The sequence below is a fragment of the Gallus gallus genome, chromosome 9 (assembly GCF_016699485.2).
Source record: "Gallus gallus isolate bGalGal1 chromosome 9, bGalGal1.mat.broiler.GRCg7b, whole genome shotgun sequence".
Classification (NCBI taxonomy): Eukaryota; Metazoa; Chordata; class Aves; order Galliformes; family Phasianidae; genus Gallus; species Gallus gallus.
The window spans coordinates 14,748,317-14,768,838 of NC_052540.1; the positions used below are offsets into that span (position 1 = coordinate 14,748,317).

General features: G+C 46.8%; 1 protein-coding gene across 1 annotated transcript in view; it reads left to right on the forward strand.

The window, feature by feature from the left end:
* Positions 1-119: 119 nt before the first annotated feature.
* Positions 120-20,522, forward strand: part of LRCH3 (leucine rich repeats and calponin homology domain containing 3) — a 52,503-nt gene continuing 32,100 nt past the window's right edge. Inside the window, 7 exon segments of the mRNA XM_040705668.2 lie at positions 120-420; positions 17,337-17,481; positions 18,417-18,543; positions 18,880-18,985; positions 19,163-19,299; positions 20,265-20,280; positions 20,283-20,373. Coding sequence (XP_040561602.1) covers positions 183-420; positions 17,337-17,481; positions 18,417-18,543; positions 18,880-18,985; positions 19,163-19,299; positions 20,265-20,280; positions 20,283-20,373 — 860 coding nt within the window. The 5' untranslated portion in view covers positions 120-182.

Consider the following 20,522-nt stretch of genomic DNA (forward strand, 5'->3'; position numbering starts at 1 on the left):
GCCGGATAAGGGACGGACAGGGAAACCCTGCGGACGCGCGTGCGCGCCCCCTGCCAAGGCGCGCGCCCCCTGTCAAGCCGTGCGCATGCGCTCTCGCTGCCATCGGCGGCCTTTCCTGCGCCTGCGCGGCGGCGCGCGAACGGAGCGGCGGAGAGCGGTGGGGCTGCGCTGCGAGGGGGGAAATGGCGGCCGCGGTGCTGGCGGCGCCGGAGGGCGGTTCCGCCGCGATGCCGATGGGGAGCGCGGCTACGTGTCCTCCTCCGGCCGGCCCCGCGGGCCCCGGCTCGTGGAGCCGATCCTTGGACCGAGCCTTGGAAGAAGCGGCGGCCAGCGGCACGCTCAGCCTGAGCGGCAGGAAGCTGCGCGACTACCCGCGGGCCAGCGCCGCCAACCACGACCTGAGCGACACCACCCGCGCCGGTGAGAGACCCGACGGGATGGGATGGGACGGGACGGGAGGGTGGCAGCGCCCCGCAGTGCCGTGCCCGGCCCGGCCCCGAGGGGCGGAGGGGCGCTGTGGGGGCGCGGGACGCCCGGTCCCCGCTAGCAGCGAGGCTGTGCCCGCGCCTGAGGCGATGCGCCGCGCGGTTCCCCCTCCGCTCCCCGCCCTTCGTCGGCGCTCGGCCGGGCCGGGTTGGCGTCTGCCGTCAGGAGGGATCGATCCCTCCGTGCTGGTGGGCGTTCTCCCTCCAATTCGGTGTTTCCGAGGATGGGTTCTACAGAGGCTTCTTGCGGCACCTTCTGCTCGCGGATGTGGTTTTTGCCAGCCGGCTTCTTGTTTTGGTGTACGTATATGTAGACATCGGCGTGTGTGTACATACACGTACCCGTACCGCCAGCAGAACGCCGCTGCCGGGCGTGCTGAAGGCAGAGCTGTGGGCACTCCCGGCTGCTCTGCTGCTCGTGGTTTGGGTTTGTAGCTCCTGGAGACGAGCGCGGTGTGTTTGCCCGGAGCACCTGTGTGACATACGGCTCCTTGTCTGGGTCTGAGCTGCCACGATGGCTGCACGGCCGGTTAATCCGCAGTAAATGCTCCCTACGTTGGGGGGAGATCGGGGCTTTTTGTTTATAACGCCGTTCACTTACTGCACTCCGAAACAATCTGTGGGAATTCTTGTTTCCACCAAGGTTCCCATCCATTGTGCTGAATATTTGCATTGTTGTTGTTCGAGAAGCATTAAATTCTCATAAGCAGCGGTGCCCGCCGTACACTTTTGTGTTTATGACCACAATGAGCCTTGCGAAGAGCTGGAGCTGCCCTTAAGTTGTAAGGAGCAAAGCTTGCTAAGCGGGGGGGCATCCTCTGAATTCTCAGCTCCTAACACCGCTGTGGATAACTTCACTTGGTGCCTTTTTTTTTTTAGGTCAGTGCTGTTTATTCAATGGCTTTTTTGCACTGGAGAAGGCTGGGCCAGGGGATAGAATCCACACAGGCATCTTTGGTCCCCGGTTGTCAGCTGGGTGCTCAGGTATAGGTTCAGCCTGCCCCTTTCTCTGTGCTGTGAAACTTGTAGCCATCAATAACACTGTAACTAATGTAGATGTAACATAACTATGCTGCTAAATGAGTGGCACCCAATGTAGCCCCGAGCCTTAGCAGAACCAGCAGGCCTGCCTGGAAGGAGGTGTTGGTACAGCCGAGCTGCTGAGGCGGTCAGCAGGAGGAGCAGGGTTAGGTGGGTGCCCAGGGCAGGTTTTGGGGTGGGTGATGTGGGGGCACAATCAGTCTGAGTAGATATCAGCCCCAGAAAAGTGTGTTTGGGAATGTGAAATCTACGTGAAAGCCGTGTTGCCTGGGATCTTTCCTGAGTCTGGAGCTGATGGTTGTGCTGTCTGCAGTGCTCAGGCTGCAGTAGCTGCTTGTTGCATAACCTCCTTTCTTAATTGTATTTACTAACAGAATAAATAGTTTCACGTGAGTGGGGATTCCAGAGGTATTTACTCCACCAAACCCCAATTTATATAACCTTATTCAAACAGCTTGTATTTCCCCCTGCTTTGTTTTACCTGCTTTCAGGTGGCTCTGGACTGTATTGAGATCATTAATACCTGAGAGTCCAGAATGCCTACCAAATGGAGGTGATGAGTACAGTTCCGGACAGGCAGTGCTGCTTTGCTTTCTGATTGAAAGCAAAATACGGAAGTAAGGGTTTATTTAAGTACTAACCTACTGTAATACTTCAACACCCTTACATTTGATACATATATTTTGCTGCAGAGCAGTAATTTTTAATTGACTGGGGTTTTTTTTTTCCTGTCTTTAATACTTTGTCAGACCTCTGACAAACACTGGAAGGAGAGTCCTGGAGTAGGGCTGTGCTCAAAGAATGTCCTGAAGGCAATTACTGTTCTTTTGATGAAACTGTAAAGAATACCAGTTATAAAGAGCATGTGTTTGTATTCCTAATATGCATCAGAAATATACTTGGGCTTTTTCCCACATGGTGTTGCTATACAGAGATAGAGTTTTCAGGTTAAGCGTATGCCTCTGGTAAGGGGTAAATTGCATGCAGCTCCTCCTGCTCATCACCTGGCTGTAGTAAGGGAACAAACAGATTTGTTAGGTGTCAGTGGGAAAACCAGGGTCCTCATGCAGTCACTGGCCTCAATCACAGAGCTTTTCACTGGAGATATCACAGCCTCAGCTGCTGCTGGGTGCTGCTGCCTTCCGGATGCTGAAGCCCCATGGGTTTGGAACCACTGCTCGAGGCAGGCACTGGAGTTAAAACTGAGTTCCTGGTTGTTTCGTACTCTAGCTGGAGTTAAGATCACATAAGAGGTAAGGATTAGAAGGGAGAAAAAGCAGCTTAGAATCACGCTGGAGGTGGTCCACGTGTGAGAGCTGTGGTGGGTGAGCAGGAGGGCAGCAACCGGTGTGCGTGGTGCAGCAGTCTGTGCCCATGGATGGTGGTGATGGTAAGCTGGGCACTGAGAGAGGGCAGGCAGCTGTTCCTCGTGCTCATCCCTTACAGCTCGGGGGTTTAGGAAATGACTCAAGATTGCAAAACTCATTGATGATGAATAACGAGTGAACCTCTTCGTTAGCAAGGCAAGGATGCGTGTCTCTTCGGTTCGTGCTCCTTCATTTAACAGCCGTTATCCGTCCTCATTTTATCTGGATTGAATTATGACCCCGTTTGTTCATTCCACTCTCGTTTTCAGCCATGGAATAGGAAAAGAAATGGCTCTAAACCATCCGAGTTAAATTTGAAAGGAAACGGAGTTGCATTTTGCCAGTTATAATGCAGACTCTGATGTCATTGTTTGACAGCCTTCCCAGTGGCCTGAAGCATATATTGAGCAGAGGAATGATTTGTCAGACCCACCACGACAGCTGTAATTACCTAAACCACTCGCTGTCTCCATTTTTTAAGGAGAAAATGGGAATATGTGGGTTTATGTGATATGAAGAATGGCTGTTGCGTGGCAGTGGACTAGTAAGATGATGTACTGAGCACTGTGTCTTGCTTCTGGAATATGCTAATAGTGAAAAAGGGCTCTGAAAAGGAAGAGAAAAATTGCTTACTGCTGCCTATTGGATGACTTTGCCATTAAGGTATCTGTAGTTGGCTTTATAGCAGCTCTTCACAGAAACAGAAGCAGCCGAATGAACTCTCAATAAGATTTCTATATGCTCAGTGCTTGTGTCCATTTATTTAGTGAGATTACAGTGACCATAGGAGCATTCTGCACTGAGGTCTCTGTGCTGTCCTCGTCCCTGCCTGAAGTTCAGTTGCAATTACTCTGATGGAGCATAGAACGGGTTGAGAAGCACACTGTGGCTCATACAGCAGTGTCTGTATTTCCCAAACATTCATTCAGAAAAGCCACAACAGCAAAGGCTGAAGCATGCTAAGATTAAATAACTGTTTGAACAGAACTCTTTTGGGTTACTGTGTCTTGAATGAAATGCACTATGATCTTTGGGGTGACTTGGAGAGGAGCGGGGCGGTCCTCTGCCCAACTAATGGGGTGTCTGACCGGAGGGCTTACAGTGTAGGCACTCCCATGATCTCTGTAGTTTCAGTATTAAACACAAAAGCTTAATGCTTCATTAGAGTAGTTCAGAGCTGTTCTCAGGTACACACATTTGCCTCCACCCTTACCAGAACCCACGTGGCAATGCGCTGTGCAGCAGTTCCAGTAGATGCCTGGATGCTGCTTTCCCCAGACTGGTGGCTCAGTGAGCAGTGGCTCTTTAGTTGTAGGCAGCTGCATTTCTTGCTTTTACCTCCTAACTGTCTGTCCTGGATCATCTGACCATTGCTCCCACTTTCTTTCCTGTTAACGCTTCTATTACTGGATGGTGTGTGTGTCCCATGCATAAATACCAGCAGTTCCTAGGCTAGTGGAGTTAGATCTGAGAGTGGTGCTTTGATAAACCCACGTCTTGCTTTTCTTGTTGCCTTCTAAATGTGGAGGGAAGCTGGCTGTGCTTGCTGAATGCTTTGTGTTGGGTTTTGATGGAGGCTGAGGCTTGCAGTACTGCTCACAGCTTTTTGGCACCCCGGTGGTCACCTTGCATTGTGTTTTACAGCAGCTGGGAAAGTGGAGTCTGGGCTTGTGGTTTCTAAGCCTTGTTGCAATAAAACTAATACATGGCATTTGGAACACCTTTATTTTAATGAGTTGATTTAGGAAAAATAAAAACAAAGGGGTCCCACAGTCCAACCTTTACTACCAGTAAGCCCTTCTAAGCGGTGCTCAGAATTGCATGTGCTTCTAATTACTTCTCCAGAGTCTTCCACTTCCCCGCCTCAATCTTAATCAGATCTTTTTTTAATAAGCACATATCTACATGCAGTCTTAAGCTGTAGCTATGCAAGAAGTGAAGAGGAGAGGGGCTGAGAGGCTCAGTGTGCAGAACTTCCTCTCTTTTAGGAGGAAGCTTTTCACCCGGAGGGTGGTGACGCACTGAACAGGTTGCCCAAGGAGGCTGTGGATGTCCCATCCCTGGAGGCATTCAAGGCCAGGCTGGATGTGGCTCTGGGCAGCCTGGTCTGGTGGTTGGTGACCCTGCACATAGCAGGGGGTTGGAACTGGATGAGCATTGTGGTCCTTTTCAACCCAGGCCATTCTGTGAGTGGTGGATGTATTGAGTCCTGCAGTCACATGAAAGACAGGCAGGAGTTCAGCTGCTGTGCAGTTGGACAGGCCCTGGGGCTCTTTGCTGCAGTGCCATCAGCAGGCAGGGCAGAAAGGCCATGTGAGGTGACACGGATGAGAGGGCCTGTTTGGCAGATGCTAAGTTGGTATCAGCTGTGACATTGCACCTTAATTCTGTTTTGTAGGCCTTCACCACTGACCTGGTGTAAATTTGCTCAGTGTTTTTTGTCAGACAGTATGGCAGCCTCAGAGTCAGCGGGGCTGGGATGTTCTTTCCTTAGCAGTATGGCTCGTAGGACTGAGTTGCATTCAGTGAAACTTCATTGCTGATGAGTTTGGATCTCATGCTTTCATTTGGCAATATATACTATTCTATGGAAGTAATTTTAAACTGGTGGCTTAAGTTCTAGCTTTAGACTGCAGCAGGCATCATTAGCTTCTCAAGTAGAAGAACCAGCAGTAAAGAATTAGTTACAACAAACAGCACAAATTTTATGGCACGTGTTAAAGATAACATTGCACGGTAGCTGAGGAAAAGGCTCTAACTCAATTGAAGGGCTCTTCTCTCTTTGCTGATGGATGGTGTGGTTTCCAATGGTGTCCAGGCAGGCTGCAGAGCAGCAGCGGTGCGCACAGCTGAAGCCCTGGGCTGACCTCCCCCTCTGCATCACAGGGCTCAAACCCTGTGCTGTAAACCTCTTACTGACAGAGTGCAGGAGGCTCTTTGGAGCGAGGAGAGCCTTTGTTCCTTGCCAGCTGGTAATGCCATTGATTTGAAACTCAGAGCAGTGCAGTCGCAGCGCTCCGTATATGTAGGCGAAGCAGTCCAGCATGAGGATGCACCCAACAAATCCCTCTTGCACTGCAGCCCAGGCGTTGACCCTTGGAACACAGCAAAGCCTGCTCTTTGCAGAGGGCTGTAGGATTAAATGAGCATCTATTCTCTTTTGTTATTGTTTTCCCCTCCGTTCAACAAACTATGTGAGTTTTACTCTCTTTATTCTGGGCATTCATGAAACTCAGCTGTGGATACAGGAATGTGTTGCCGTTGCCTTGGGCTCCTGTTGGTGCTCCCTGCTGCTGAAAAGGTTTCAAACACTGCTCTGTGTCATCTCTGTAACTGGGGCAGGCTGGGCTTCCTCCTTGTGTCGGCTGCCTGTCCCCAGCAGTGTGCCATTGTCTCTGCTGTCCCCTTTTCATGTTTTTCATCTGCTTCAGCCCAGCTTCTGCCTCAGAGCCTCTCTGTCTGTCCTTAGCAACCTGTCTCAAATGGCTCACACGTTGCTTCTTACCCAGGCTGTTGCTGTGGTAAAGAGGAATAATCTATCTCTTAACATTTAGTAGAAAATTCCTTTTAAATCCAGGGAGACCATTAATTTTAGGGTGCTGATGAGACAAGTAGTAATTTAAACCTGCTTAATTCATTATTACTATTATTTATGGCATTGTAATTTACCTCTCTGTTCAGTCACAGCCCAAGGCTTCTATTGGCCACTGTGCTGGTGTCATACACGCTGTTCTGCAGGAGTGAAAGAGCCACTGAGCACAATTATGGCAGTACAATTACGTGCTTGTCACTGCACTGACTGGGAGCTCAGCTATGGAATAAATGTTTTTGTAGAGGGCAATAACTGAATGTGGTTATGGGCCATAAAGTATCTGCTACCTCTCTTTATTCTTCTGCCTTGCCAAGGGGCGGGTGGATATTTGCTTAGTAGGGTTTGGAAGCCATCTCTGCTAAGGCAGCAGGCTGATTGAGCTATAAACATGGTGCAGAATAGGCAAGCATACTACTGAATAGTTAGTATGTAGATAGCACTTGGATGAGGTAAGGTGCAATGGAAGTGGTACTCCTTTCCCACGTGCTTCTAGTGCACGTTATGTGGGTGTGAATTGTGTGACGGATGTAATCCTTTAAGCATCTGCCATCTTTGTTGTTACAAATACGTGCTTAAATTAAAAGTTCATCTTTTAATGTGTTCAGAAGGACGTGGAGCTGCTGGAGTGGGGCCACGTGGGGCCATGGTTGTGCTGAGAGGGCAGGAGCACCTCTCCTATGGGGATGGGCTGAGAGCTGGGGGTGCTCAGGCTGGGGAAGGGAATGCTGCAGGGGGACCTCACTGCGGTTTCAGTACTTGAAGGGCCCAAGAGGAAAGGAGGGGAGGGACTCTTCAGCAGGGAGTGTACTGATAGGGCAACGGGTAACATCTTTAAACCGTGAGAGAGGAGATTTAGGTTAGGTGACAGGAGGAAATTCTTTACTCAGAGTGCAGTGAGGCACTGCTGCCCAGAGCGGTGGGTGCTCCATCCCTGGAGGCACCAAGGCCAGCTGGACAGCCCTGGGCAGCCTGAGATGGTGGGACAGCCAGCCAAAGGCAGGGAGTGGGGCTGGGTGGGCTTTGAGGTCTCATCCAAACCATTCTCTGGTTCTGGGGTTGTATTTCTCAATCCGACTGCATCTTTTCAATGTGATGCAGTTCTTTTCGAGTCTTGACATTGAATATGCAATAGATGGAAATGCAGGGACTTTTTAGAAGCATGCATTGCAAGCTGTTCATGCAGGTTCTGGTATAAATTTAATGAGGCATTGTCTCCTCAGCCATGGGGGTGGGATTTCCTTTTCTGATGAGTGACCACAACACGTGTCTCTGGAGCTTTCTCAGTAGTAGTAACCAGCAACGTATCCAATACCTGACAACTGCTCAGGACCTCGGGGGTTACAGGAGCAAATAAACACAAAAGGCTGACTGGAATCGTGAGAGCTGCTCTTTGCTCTTGCAGGGCACAGTGCATGAAGCAGAGGCTCTGTAGCTTGGCCTGGCCAACTCCTGCTGCTCACATGGAGAAGCAGCTTATACTTTTGGGTTTCTCAAGTAGAGGCAGTTTGGTCTGTGTTGTAGTCACATTAGAAGGAAATGTATTGATATGTCAAATAGATGATGCTTCTTGTTTTTGGATGTTATATTTCAACACCGTTTTTGACCATAATCATAGAATCATAAAATGGCCCTTCTGCCGCTGCATCTCCCATCTCTTTGCACCTTGCTTTTCCTGCACCATTGGTGCAGTGCACCCTGCTGCCTCGCTGCTCATGCAGTGCTGTGCTGGTGCCAGAGGTGTGCATAGAGGTGTGCATGGAGCTGTGCAGCCGTACCTCTCAGGCAGCCACGTCATTTTAAAGCAAGAGAGCGCAGTTTGTGCCCCACGAGCAGAGAGGAAAAGTAGAAATGGTAAGCCATCTATCTTACCTTGGGACTTGGGTTTTGTTTCATTTCCAGTTTGATGGTGCACGAGCATGAACTTGTTTGAAAGGGTGTTTTATATGCCGCTGTGTTTTCTCTCCATGCAACTTGATTTGAAGCAGCATGGCTAAATGATGTAATCTCCTAAAATCACACATTGTGCAGGGATAGCAGCACACAGGAGGAACTGAGCGTGCTGACAGTTTTAAAGCTGCCCTTCTTCATAAGCAGAGAATAAGAGACCTCAGCTCACAGAGCAGTCAGCCTCTGACGTGCAGAGTCATCAGAGATGAGAAGGTGAATGGAGTTTAAAACGCGTATGGCATTGTGTGTTTCCGTGCCTCCCATTTCTCTTATGTGATATTTCTTCTTTGGCCGTGGGTGCAGTTTCATAGAGATGGAGAAGTTACTGTTTGTGAGGAACAGCAGATATTATCAGGTGCTATATACTGTGAACTAAAATGGTGTTGTTGTGAATGTATTTTATGGTGATGCCCTTCACAAGTTTCTCTTGCAGCCTGGTGAGTTACTTCTGGTGGGAGTACAGACAGTAGAAATGCAGTCTTGGGATACTTTGTCACCTTACAGTGGAGCATCAGAAGATGAGTATTACTTTCAGGGTAGGACAAGGACTTCTCTTGCAGTGCCACCATTACTGTTAATACCTCAGCACAACTTGTGCATAAACTTCACATAAAGTTCCCTGCTTGACTCACATTTTCCTACCCACACAGCTTTCTTGTTGCTGATCACTTCCGCATTCGTACTGGAGCTAAATTAATCACTTAATGTGCTGTGTTTATCATGTATTCTCTTAAATTGAGGAAAACAAAACTGCATGGCATGGCCAATTAGTGAAAATGTATAACCCCTCCCATGTGATTCATGTGATTCATTGGCATTCTCCTTGCTGTGCATGTGGACTGTGTGTCTTGCAATCTAGCAGTGGGTCTGGCTCTGTTTTCAAAGCTTTTATGTGCTGTTTGCTTTAAAATTCCTTTATTTTGGGGTTGATTTCTTCAGTTGGGTATTCCTTTTGGACCCAAAGATGCTGTAAGTGGGTTGGGGGTGGGGGAAGGTGAGTCCCGTGCTTCACCCCTCCCCTGGGTGCTGGTGGGTTTCTTACATTTGTGAACTAACACTTTCTTTTTTTCCCCTCACATATTTGTGCGTAGGCTGAGCTATAGAAGTTAAAACATTAGAGTCCTCCTTGTGAAATGCAGCAGTGGTGCTCTCTGCAAGTGGCCCTCTTGTTGCTGCGTGCTGTGCTCAGACTTTACCAAGAGTTTTCAACAAGAAGCTTTCATTCTCTTCCTCCTGCTCCACCTTCAGTACTGAGCTGCTGTAGGTGCAGCTGTCACAGGCACAGAGCTGGCTGCAGCCTTTCAGAAGGAGCCACCCCTTCCATGTGGACCAGCCAAAAACAGCAGTGGCTGCTGCAGCTTGAGAGTAATTTGCATGGCTGAGTCATAGGAAAGAAGTGGGCTGTTAAGCCAGGATTGGTTGGAGTTTCGTTTTGAAAAACTTAATTTCGGTTGTAGTCAGACTGCTTGGTCATCTTTGCTGTGAGAGGTTCATAAGGTTCAATTTTGAGGGGGAAAGTCATGCACAAGTTGGTTCAGAATATTAATGTGGGATGGTAACGTTCATTTTGATTGCCTTGCTGCTGTTTTGCAGCATGTTTGGCCTTTCAGATAGTGGTGTATGAAATGGTGCCCATCAATTCTGTGATCCTTGATCTTTACTAATGCCTCTGTGATGTGTTTTCAACTGAAGGTGACTTTTATGGCTTCCAGATCCAAAATGTATTTTATATTACGAACATATGTTTTGACAATCGCTGTCATTTATCCCCCCGTTTGGCTGCTCTCTCTGATACGGGATACTTTCCATCCGTATCCTATACCCTTGTTTAATTACTTGCCTCGGAGATGGCTCGTATCATGCAGATGACTTGGTAAGTCTCCAGCTCCTTTTCAGGAATTCTGGCTATAATTGTCCTATTGAACGTCGCAGCACTGCTTGTGTAAAGCGTAACAGGCTTTTTTTGTTAGGAATGATGTCAGCATGAGAGATGGCCTCGAGGAGTCATTAAAAGAACATAGGACTTTTGACTGTTAGGGCTTTATTGACTTTCCTCCTCAATGAAATACCATCCTGCTGCGGTGTCTGCAGTGGTACGAGGCGTTTGGTGACCTTACTGCACAGTGTGATGGAGCTGCAGATAAATACCATGAACATGGAGGCACTCTGCAAAGGGCTTTGCAGAAATGCATAACAACAGGCGTCACATCTTATAGAAATGCTCGGCTTTCTCTGAAAACAATTGGCCATTTTATGGGAAATTACTCTCTTGGTGTTTTAAGACCTCCGAGCTTTCAGGTCAGGTTTGAGCTGCTTTGTTTCTAATTCTCCACAGAGGGCATAAATGGGTTTGTAGCTAAAACTTCTTTCCTTGTGCGCTATCCGCCTATTGCTGACTTTGATATATCATTCAACTTAAATTGTCTGCAGGAGGGAAAAAAAATGAGGTGAGGTAGTGTATTCCTCACCAATCAGTTCAGATACAGGGGGAACGTGCAGAGTGATCCTGGATGCACTGTCGTGCTGCAGCTGGCTGCGGGACCACCAGGTCCGAAGCAGCAGTGCCTTAGGGGTGGGCTGGGCTGGGTCAGCGCTGTGTGGCAGGGCCTGATGCTCTCCTGTCAGCAGGGCCATTACTTATTTTATATCATCTGCATTATGGTTTATATTAATCTGTGGGTTTGCTTTATCCACGTGCTTTGCCCCCTTGCCTCTGTCTCTGAATAATTGAGTGTTGTCTGTGGATTTTATACAATAGACACTAGATACCATGCGAGATACCACAGTCTTATCGTGAACTGCGGGAGCTAATACTTATCATCTGTTTGCTGTGTCCTTTTTTTTTCCCTGGAGAAGCTGTATGTGCAGTATAGTTTCTTGGCAGGAGTCTTTTCTATTTTAAATAACAGCTTGTATGTGCAGTGCCATGTGTACAGACTGCCTGGAATAAATGGAAAAGGGGGGAGAAGTGAAACAGCAGGAGATGATGATGTGCATGGAGCCCTCTGCGTGTTTACTGGCAGGTCTCTGGACCATGAAAAAATGTGTTTCTTTAGGCTTACAGAGGGAAGGAAATGAAAAGGTGTTATATAGAAGGCAAAGCCCTTTTCTCTGGTAAGAAGCAAAAGTCTTCCTGTTGCAAGGCTGTCTCAGCCACCTGTTGTGGAGGTGGTTCTGTTCTGTATTGGAGCGTGCTCCTGAATACAGCTTACTGAGCTACAAGGACAGCAGCGATTAAAAACAAACAGATCTCTTCAATTAAAGAAAATACAGGGAGGAAATAGAGAAGGAAAGCTGCATTTCATGCTGTGTGTGCTGGGCTGAGGGCCTGAATCTGCAAATCTGAAGCATGTGGTGTCTCTCAGTAGTGTGGTATCGCAGCAAAGCGTTTACAACATGAGCTTAGTCTCCTTATTTTTTAGTGAAGACGTTTTACTCCTGATGGTTGCTTAATGAAAGAAAATCGAGTGTGTAAGTAATGAGAACTTTGATCTGATTCCAAGTCATGTCTGCTTAGATAATTTCTGTTAAACGCTTCTTTTCCCAAAGTCACCTTCTTTGTTCCACCCTCCACGCTTTGCACACAGGCAGGGCTCCTGCTTGCTTGGCAGCGCGCAGATAAGAGCTGCTGACCTCATGGTTCTGCTGCAGATGCAGTTCAGATAGATCCTCCTAGTTCCTCCCAGGTCAGCTTCAGGCAGCATTTACAAGAACAGTTTAAGCAGCATAAAATAGTCTGAGCTAACTTGACTGTTCTCTTGCATGGTGTGGATTGGGAAATGCTCATGCAAGCATTGCAGAATCAGTACCTTACAGCGAAGGGGAGGGACGTGGTGAGGAGTGTCCAAGAGAAGTGGTAGTTTAACACCAGTATAAGTGGATCCCAGAGTGAGCATTTCCAAGGCTTCAGGTATCATTTTGTGTTGTTCTGGTTAGAATGGCATGAAGGGTTGGCCACACAGGTGGCTCTTCTTTCTTTCTTATAGGTAAAGTCGACAGAGAGTAGATTTGGGTCGAGCCAAATGAGCCTCCTTTGATCCAGGTTTATCTGTGAGGGAGTGTGTGCTGCCTTACCAGCTTTGTAGGCATGGTCCAAAGGCTGCTTTTTCTGCAAATAAATGCTGTGTACGTATATACATTTTATGCAAAAAGAAGAATCTGCAGTGCAGCTAGCTAGCAGTGAGCAGAACTTCCTCAATCTAACAGGATTTGGTGAACTGGAGACCCTGGTTCATTTCCTCAGTGTTAGATATCTTGCAACACTGCCTTGCTACTTTCACTTATATTTGTTTGTTTGACTTGATATGTTAGGGTTGTGTAAAAGAGAAGCATGACAGTTCTGTTGGCTGGATGCCTGAGTTAGTGAGGAAATTGAGTGAAGTTACTGGAAGATGGAAGATCACAAGGGAGTGGAGGGCAAAAGTGTGTTGTAAGCGGAGCGTATGTAAAAGCTTTATAAACATCCAACCGCACAGGAAGGGGTTAGAATGAATCCTTACTTTCAAACATGGGTGAGCAGTTCCATTTTGCTCTCACCATCGGTGCTGTAGCAGCACGTACAGCCGTAGTTCATGTTCTGCCTGTGCTCTGTCCTCTGGTCTGCTGACCGGTCATAAGGCCCAGCTGCTGGCTCATCTGACTTCCTTCAGCATGGCTCCCGTCTGAAGCCTCCAAATTCCTCTCCCTACTCATCTGAGAAGCAGTGGCATCTCATTCCTGAAGTTCTCGATTTGCTCCACCACATGCCTTCCTTAAAATACTATGCCGATACTACACGCATCAGTAAGGAGAAGCCTTGGGATTGGAGCCCTGCACACAGCCCTGTCCTGGTTACTCTGAAGCGAACTCAAGTTTGTTAGTAGCTCCTATGGTAAAGAAGCAGAAAAGTGCAGATCTGTGGTTACCTGAAGCCAGCTGGTCTGATCCTGGTGGCTGCCACCAGTCGTGGTCTCTCTCTTCCCTGCACGTGCAGCCACACAGTCTCATCATCTCCCTGATATTGACGTGTTAGAGCTTACACAGCAGCACCATGAATCAGATCGTGCCTCAGAAGGGCTGAGACTATTTGCGGCTTGGGTTTTTTCACAGGATTTGCTCGCAGTAATGAGATCCAACTGGCTGTGTGGTTGTACCATCAGCAGCGCTGGCACGGCGGAAGGGGTGATAACGCATGGCCAGTGAGGAATGCTTCCCTTCTGTCACAGGGCTGGGTTAGATTGGCTGACTGTGAAACCACAGTGTGCGTTGAAACAGAAGTAAATAAGGCCTGACATGAGTTTGGTTTGTCTAGGCTACTGATTGGCCTGCTGCAGAGCCGCAGCTAGAGGAGGTGCAGCCGAAGTGTGTTGATATTGGGAAGTCTCAGTTCCCTGCAGGGATTGGAGCCTCTCACTTGTGCCTGTTTGCCAGCAATCACACACACAGAACTGTGTCGTGGTGTTCTGCAGTTTCCATCGTTTATTTTATGTTGGCGATTGATGCTAGAAGTTGGGGACTGTGAAAAATAACGAGGGTGAGAATACTCTTTGTTGTGCCTGGACGGCGGTGCTATTGCATTGACAGCACCGATGGAGCAGCCTCATCCCTGTTCAGTAAGTGGCACCTTCTTTTGCCTTGACTTAACAGGATCACAAGGTGATGCATAGGAAAACAGTTGGGAAGAGTTGGGGTTTGGCAGGATTAGCAGGTAGGTGGTGAGGTCATGAGATGACATTTCTGAGGTTTGTTTGAAATGAGAGCGTGACGAAAGTGGTGGTGTTGCATCACAGCGGGACAGGAAGAGGTAAAATCAGCCCTGTGGCAGGAAATCCGCTGAGCGTGCAATGAAGCTCTGAGGGATTCCAGTGTTTCCAGTGCTTGGAAAGGAAAATATTCCCAGCCAGTGAGCGGAGAGACCACCAAGTATCAGAACTGTGTCCGAGAGGTATTCCTATGGTGGTTTTTAGTCTCCTTGCACAAGAAAGTGGTCAGTATAATAGCACCAGTAGCTCATCTATTTAAGGCTGCGCTTTCATCTCATTCATTTTCCTTTCAGTCGTTTTATGGGTGTCTTTCCTTTAAAGCAGTAGGGTTTCAAGTACTGCTCTTGGGTTTTCAAGTTACATGCGTGTATAGATTTGGCTAATAGAATGAATGGCAAGCACCAGAAAGCAGAGTTCAGGTTTGGATAACAGCGTGCTTTGAATGCGCTTAGAAGCACAAATAATGTTTCTGGTGGTGTTGGTTCCAAATGTCCTAACTGAGCTGTCAGAGGACGTCAAGAAATCTCTCCAGATTTCTGCTTCGTACCATTATCTAAAGATGCCCATAACAAACACAGTTAATTTCCAGGCAGCAGCAGTTGTAAAGGAGTTGGTCGAGTGGGCTTCTTTCCATACCTGCCAGATTACATCGACTGCTTCATTGCTTTGGGAGAAGCTGCTGGAAGGAGCAGCCTTGTTATCGCTGGGAGATTGTGGAGTTTGTGTGTGCAGAGAAACACATCCCTGCTGATGGGGATCCCAGGTTGTGAACGTTGCTCTTGAACAGCTGTCCTTTGTCCTCCTGGGCCTGGAAAAAGGTCGATTCCACCTTCTTCTGGCTGTCAGTCCCAGTCGTTGGTTGGCCGCTGTAATTGTTTATATTGAAGTATATTTTGTCTGTGGGCTAATAAATCTTGCGTTCTCCTAGTATAAAAGGAAAACCATGAGGGTACTTCTAAGTTAAAACACATGCTTTGTGGTGTTAGGGAAAAGAGGAACGTTCTTGCCCTCCAGCAGAGGCCATCCCAGCCGGGCTCATATGGGACAGCAGCCACCAGCCCCACTGCATCCATCAGTGCTCCATCAGTGCTGCCACACACCTGCAGCTGGACTCAGCACAGGGCCCACCCTTTGCAGCTGCTGCAACGGCACGGTTTTCTTTCTCATGTCTCAGTAAGAGCTTCGTTCCAAAGAATGTTTCCCCTTTGCCAAAATTCCTCATGATGTTGCCTTCAAGGAAACACATCCTTTTTTAGCAGGCTAGGAGAGCCTTTTTTTTTTTTTTTAAAGCAGATTTCTGTTAATGGTTGCTTTAACCCATGAAAGCTGAGCACAAATGAATCGCTTCTAGTTCAAGTTACGGTATCTGTATTTCGCTCATCTATACAGTCCTAGTAAAATTCAGCATTTGTGCTATTTAAGGGGGAAATTAGCATGCTTGCTGTCTGCTTTTTGTGCTGTCAGGTAAGGAGGGTTTGTACACATCAAACCAGATGCCTTTGCTTTACCTCACTCCCACTTTCTCCCTTGGAAAAGCAGTGGGTGCTGCTGCACTGTGGGTGCACAGCGGTACCGGGCTGCTGGGCCTCTTTACCACTTCTCTCCTGGTTTTGTTAGAGCTGTTCCTTTCTTTCAGGTATCTTTAGGAAGAAAGTGGAAAAGAAAACAGAGTCAAATGACTCCGTGCAATGACTGCTTTTCCCTACCTCGTGTCTGGTCCCATTGCTTGCTGCTTTCTGCAGTGGGAGAGAGCCCTGGAGACACTGACCCAAAGACAAACATCTCCGGTCCTTGGGGGGCTGGCCTGGAAGGCTGTGCTCCTGTTGGAGGTTTGGGGTTGGGAAACAGAGCAGATATTTTCCTGGTGGACCTCCCCCTTATCTCCACATTCGAGTCCATGGAAACGTGGTTACTCTGTGTGAGATGGTGTTGTTGTGAGTGTGGTGTATAAAATTGCTGCAGAGTTGTCAGCCAAGCTTGTCATAGTTCAGACCCAATTTGAGTGAATGTGACTGTATTGCCGCCTCAGAACTCAGCTCTGATTTCAGCTGTGCTGTAGATTGAGGGGAGGCTGGCAGAGCTCAGTCGTTGCTGCTTTGGTGTCTTATTTTGCAGGGAGTCATTTCTCCAGGAGTACTGAACCATGGTTAGTGCCCAGCACTCGCATGCTGCGCGAGTCCAGACAACAGACCAGCATGTAAACACTCGGCCTCAAACATTCCTTGGTATGATAAAATAAAAGAAAAAGCAACTGAGATTTATCGTGTTTGTGGCTAAACCTTTTCCAAAGCAGGGCAGTGCTTTTCTTTGTGCCTCCTCTGCCAGAAAGCTACCACATTTGGTGGTAGCTTTGATTAAAGTTTGTCTCCTGCCCAGCAGGAAACGTTGGATCGCAAAGAAATAGCCAATCTTGCTGCTCGCAGTGAGCATTTCTCTGCAGCCAGGAAAGGCTGGGGACTGAAATCCTTGCATTGCATGGTTGGATGGCGGGGTTCAGCTGGGATCTGTGCAAAGCAGGCAATGCCCTCCCCGTGGTACAGAGGGTGTGCAGGTACTGCACGCCCTGCATTTCCCTGGTGCAGTCGTTATATGGAAACGTGCACTACATACACTACACTGTGTATTTTAGACTAGAAATTAGAAGCTGAGATTTCCATGCAACAGAGTACCTAACAGGAAGCTGGGAGGGGAGTGCTTGTGGTCTTTGGTTGAAACCTCATTTTGTTTTGATTTGCTTTAAAAAAAAAAAAAACCAACTTTTTTTTTTCCATTGCAGCACCACTCACTCTATACCAGTGATTGAAAAAAAGATCTGTAAATCCATAACGTAAGGATGATCCTGGAACAGAGATCTGAAGCTGGGCTCTCAGCATTGTAAACCAGCTCCTTTAAGCTGCAGGCGGTTTGGGATGTGAAAGCATGGCTATGAAAGGAATGTTGCATCTGCCTCCCTCATTGCCACTATCAGATTTTGAAACGTGTTGATTTATTTCCGTTGTGAAATGAGAATCACTTCGTAATCTTGAAAATGTTGCAGGCAGGATGGCAGGATGGAATCCTGTCCAGCGCTTGCCACGATGTGATGGAGAATATGTAGATAATGCTTGCCCTTAGAAAGCTGAAGACAGCTTCTCAGAAAGGGTCTTTTTTTCTTCCCCTGCAGATTTGTCACGGAACAGGCTGTCAGAGCTTCCAGCAGAAGCATGTCACTTCGTCTCCCTTGAGAGCCTTAATTTGTACCAGAACTGCATTCGATACATCCCAGAGGCTGTTCTGAACTTACAGTCTTTAACGTTTCTAAATATCAGGTAACAATTGCCTTAAAAATTTTGCTTCAGCATCAGTAGGCTAGCTTTACAAATTTGAGTGCTCCCATGAATAATAGGCACTGTGTGTCATTATCAAGTTGTTATACTGTATGTACTTGAAACAAAGCAGCCTGAACCAGTCTCTCCCACTTACAGGGGTGGGTTAGGGAACATAAGGATTAGGCAGCAGTTTGTAGAAGTATGAAGAAGGAAGCAAATGCCAACGTAAGGTACTCACAAACAAAGTTCCAGTAGCGTTCATGGGAAGTACAGGCATGCTAACTGAAAGAGAATATTGTTGGATAGGCTGTGAAATTCAGCTCTGGGTACCTGAATGCTGATGGAATGTAATAGCTCTTTGCTGTGTTTTGTTTTGAAGGAGAGTCTTTTTCCCCTCTATAATCCATTCTTATCCTGCATGATTCTCATCTGAGGTCACAGTCTCATCATATGACCTCCTATTTGCTTTAATAGCAGTCTGTTGTGAAAGGTACAGATTGGATTTTGGAGCAGCCAAATTCATCAGACCAAGATTCTCGATCCACATGACTTACTGAGTATTTCAAGTATATTTCTAATATATATATAATATTTCTAATCACATCTTGTATGCACTTACCTGCAGTGCTACCTCTTTGCAGGCTTTTGGGTGGTGAGTTTTCAGCAGTGCCCAAAAGGTCCCTGAAATGTCACATTCCCCAGCACTGAGTTCAAAAGCATCAAGACTTGCTTGGTACTTGATATTCAGAGCGTGCTCAGACACTGCTAGATAAAGCAATGCTGCTTCAAGGAACTGAAGACTTTGTGGAACTAGTTTTACACGAATTATACAGAAACTGAGTTGATAAACCAAATCGTGTGCTTTTTGTGTGTTAAGATGAGAGGTGACTTCTCATGGCAGTTCTGATGATCTGGTTTTCTTTCTGTCCAAAAAGTCGAAACCAACTTTCAACGTTGCCAGTACACCTCTGTAGTCTACCACTAAAGGTTCTGATAGCGAGTAATAACAAGCTGGTTTCAATACCTGAAGAAATTGGACAGCTCAGACAGCTGACAGAGCTCGTGAGTATACAGTTATTTTTTAACTATCGCTACTTAATCTTTAATTTAAGAGATTTAATTAAGTTAATTAAATCAACTTAATTTGATATGCTTAAGAGGTTCAGATGTGCTTCAGATAATCTGATAAAAACTGCTCAGTAATTAGGATGCTCTCTGGGGATGTGCACGATGAATGTTCTGTCTCTCATTCTGCTAAGGACTTTGTGATGGTAAACCAGTCACTTGCATGCAGCAGCAACTTAAATCTGCTTTTGGCCTAAGAAGGGTTTCTATCTGCCATAGTATCTCCCGCTGTGTCGGTGTGGAGGGCACTTACTCTTTACTCGTGCTTTGTAGGATGTGAGCTGTAATGAAATACAGACAATACCTCCGCAGATCGGCAGTTTGGAATCCTTACGGGACCTAAATGTCAGAAGAAATCACTTGGTGCGTTTACCTGAAGGTGAGATTAAGACTGTCGGTTGTAGCAGCTGAAAACTTGAAGCACTTCTGTATTTTTAATGCCTTTTTATTCCTGTGAGTACCAGTAGCAGTTACATTTCATTATTCGTAAAATAGCTGCATGGAATTTTATATGCTTCTAAATCTGCTAAATCAAATACTTATTTTCTACTTGCAGAGCTCGCTGAGTTGCCTTTGATTCGATTAGATTTCTCCTGCAATAAAATAACAACAATCCCAGTTTGCTATAGGAACCTCAGACATCTGCAAACCATCATGTTAGAGAACAACCCTCTCCAGTCACCCCCTGCACAGGTAAACTGCGGTTGGGAATTCACATGACTAGTTCAGTTAAAAAGGGTGGGACAAAAAGCTGAAGGGTTGTATTAGAACCTTTACTTAAGAACAAGAGAACTTTAAATAACTTGCCTTTTCTGAAAGTGTTAAATATTCAGCACGGCTCGAAAAATCCATTTTTCTTTTATTTATTACGTTAGTCTCACCTGTGGCATTATATGCAAAATTCCCCTCTTAGCACTGTGCTAATATTAGCAGGAGATTTCAGGTGTCAGTAGTTTTAGGAGGGGTGTAGGGGAGAGGAAGCCCTGTTAGGCAAAGCTGGTTTTGTGCCGCTCAAATGTCAAAGTTTTGGCTGAGGTCTCAGCACTGCTGTGTGCTGATTCACTTAGCAGAAGTGCTCCAGTTGGCCTTTGAACTAGAGACTGCAAGATGGTTAGTGACTAATTCCTTTTTTAATGTATAAGCCATTGAGAATTACAGGTTCTACTGTAAGCTGCCGCTTCTGAATCAAGGGTGGCACTTGCTGAAACCTGTCATCTCCGTAAGGTTTTGCCTCAGGTTTTTGCCTCCCTTTAGAAAGCAAAGAAGCTGTGGCTGGCTTCAGTCACATCACATTTGAGCTTGCTTTGGCAGTCTGCCATTGCCATTCAAAGCTGGGCATGGGTGGGATGCATCTGTTCTCATGCCAAGGTTATAAATTCTAGTAGTTGTACATGCTTATATCTTATTTGCATGCTGAGATTTTAGCATGCAGCTGACAGAGTTACATGCAGACCAGATGTACTTGGAAGAGAACTTCCATTTGTCTCACGGGCATCTGATGACACTGCTTCAGTAAAATGCAGCAAGGTCAGAAGAAAGGATGCATTGGCTGGCATGAATGTGTTCATTTGTTACTCCTGACTGCAGATTAAGGCTCTGTCGTCTATATTGAAAATGCATTATAAAATTATATTTACTTCACTTTTCTTATTTTGTAGATATGTATAAAAGGAAAATTCACATATTTAAATATCTGAACATAGAAGCATGCAAGATAGCTCCAGATTTGCCTGATTATGATAGGAGACCCATGGGATTTGGATCTTGGTAAGTTTTGCACCATCCAGGTTTCTGGTTTTGATACCATTAGCGAAAGCTACGTCAGCCATCTGAATTGAAAAGAACAGGAAAAAAAAGAGAAAGATCCAAGAATGATTGCTCTTTGGCACACTCATTGCTGGGGGTGGTTTGAAGAA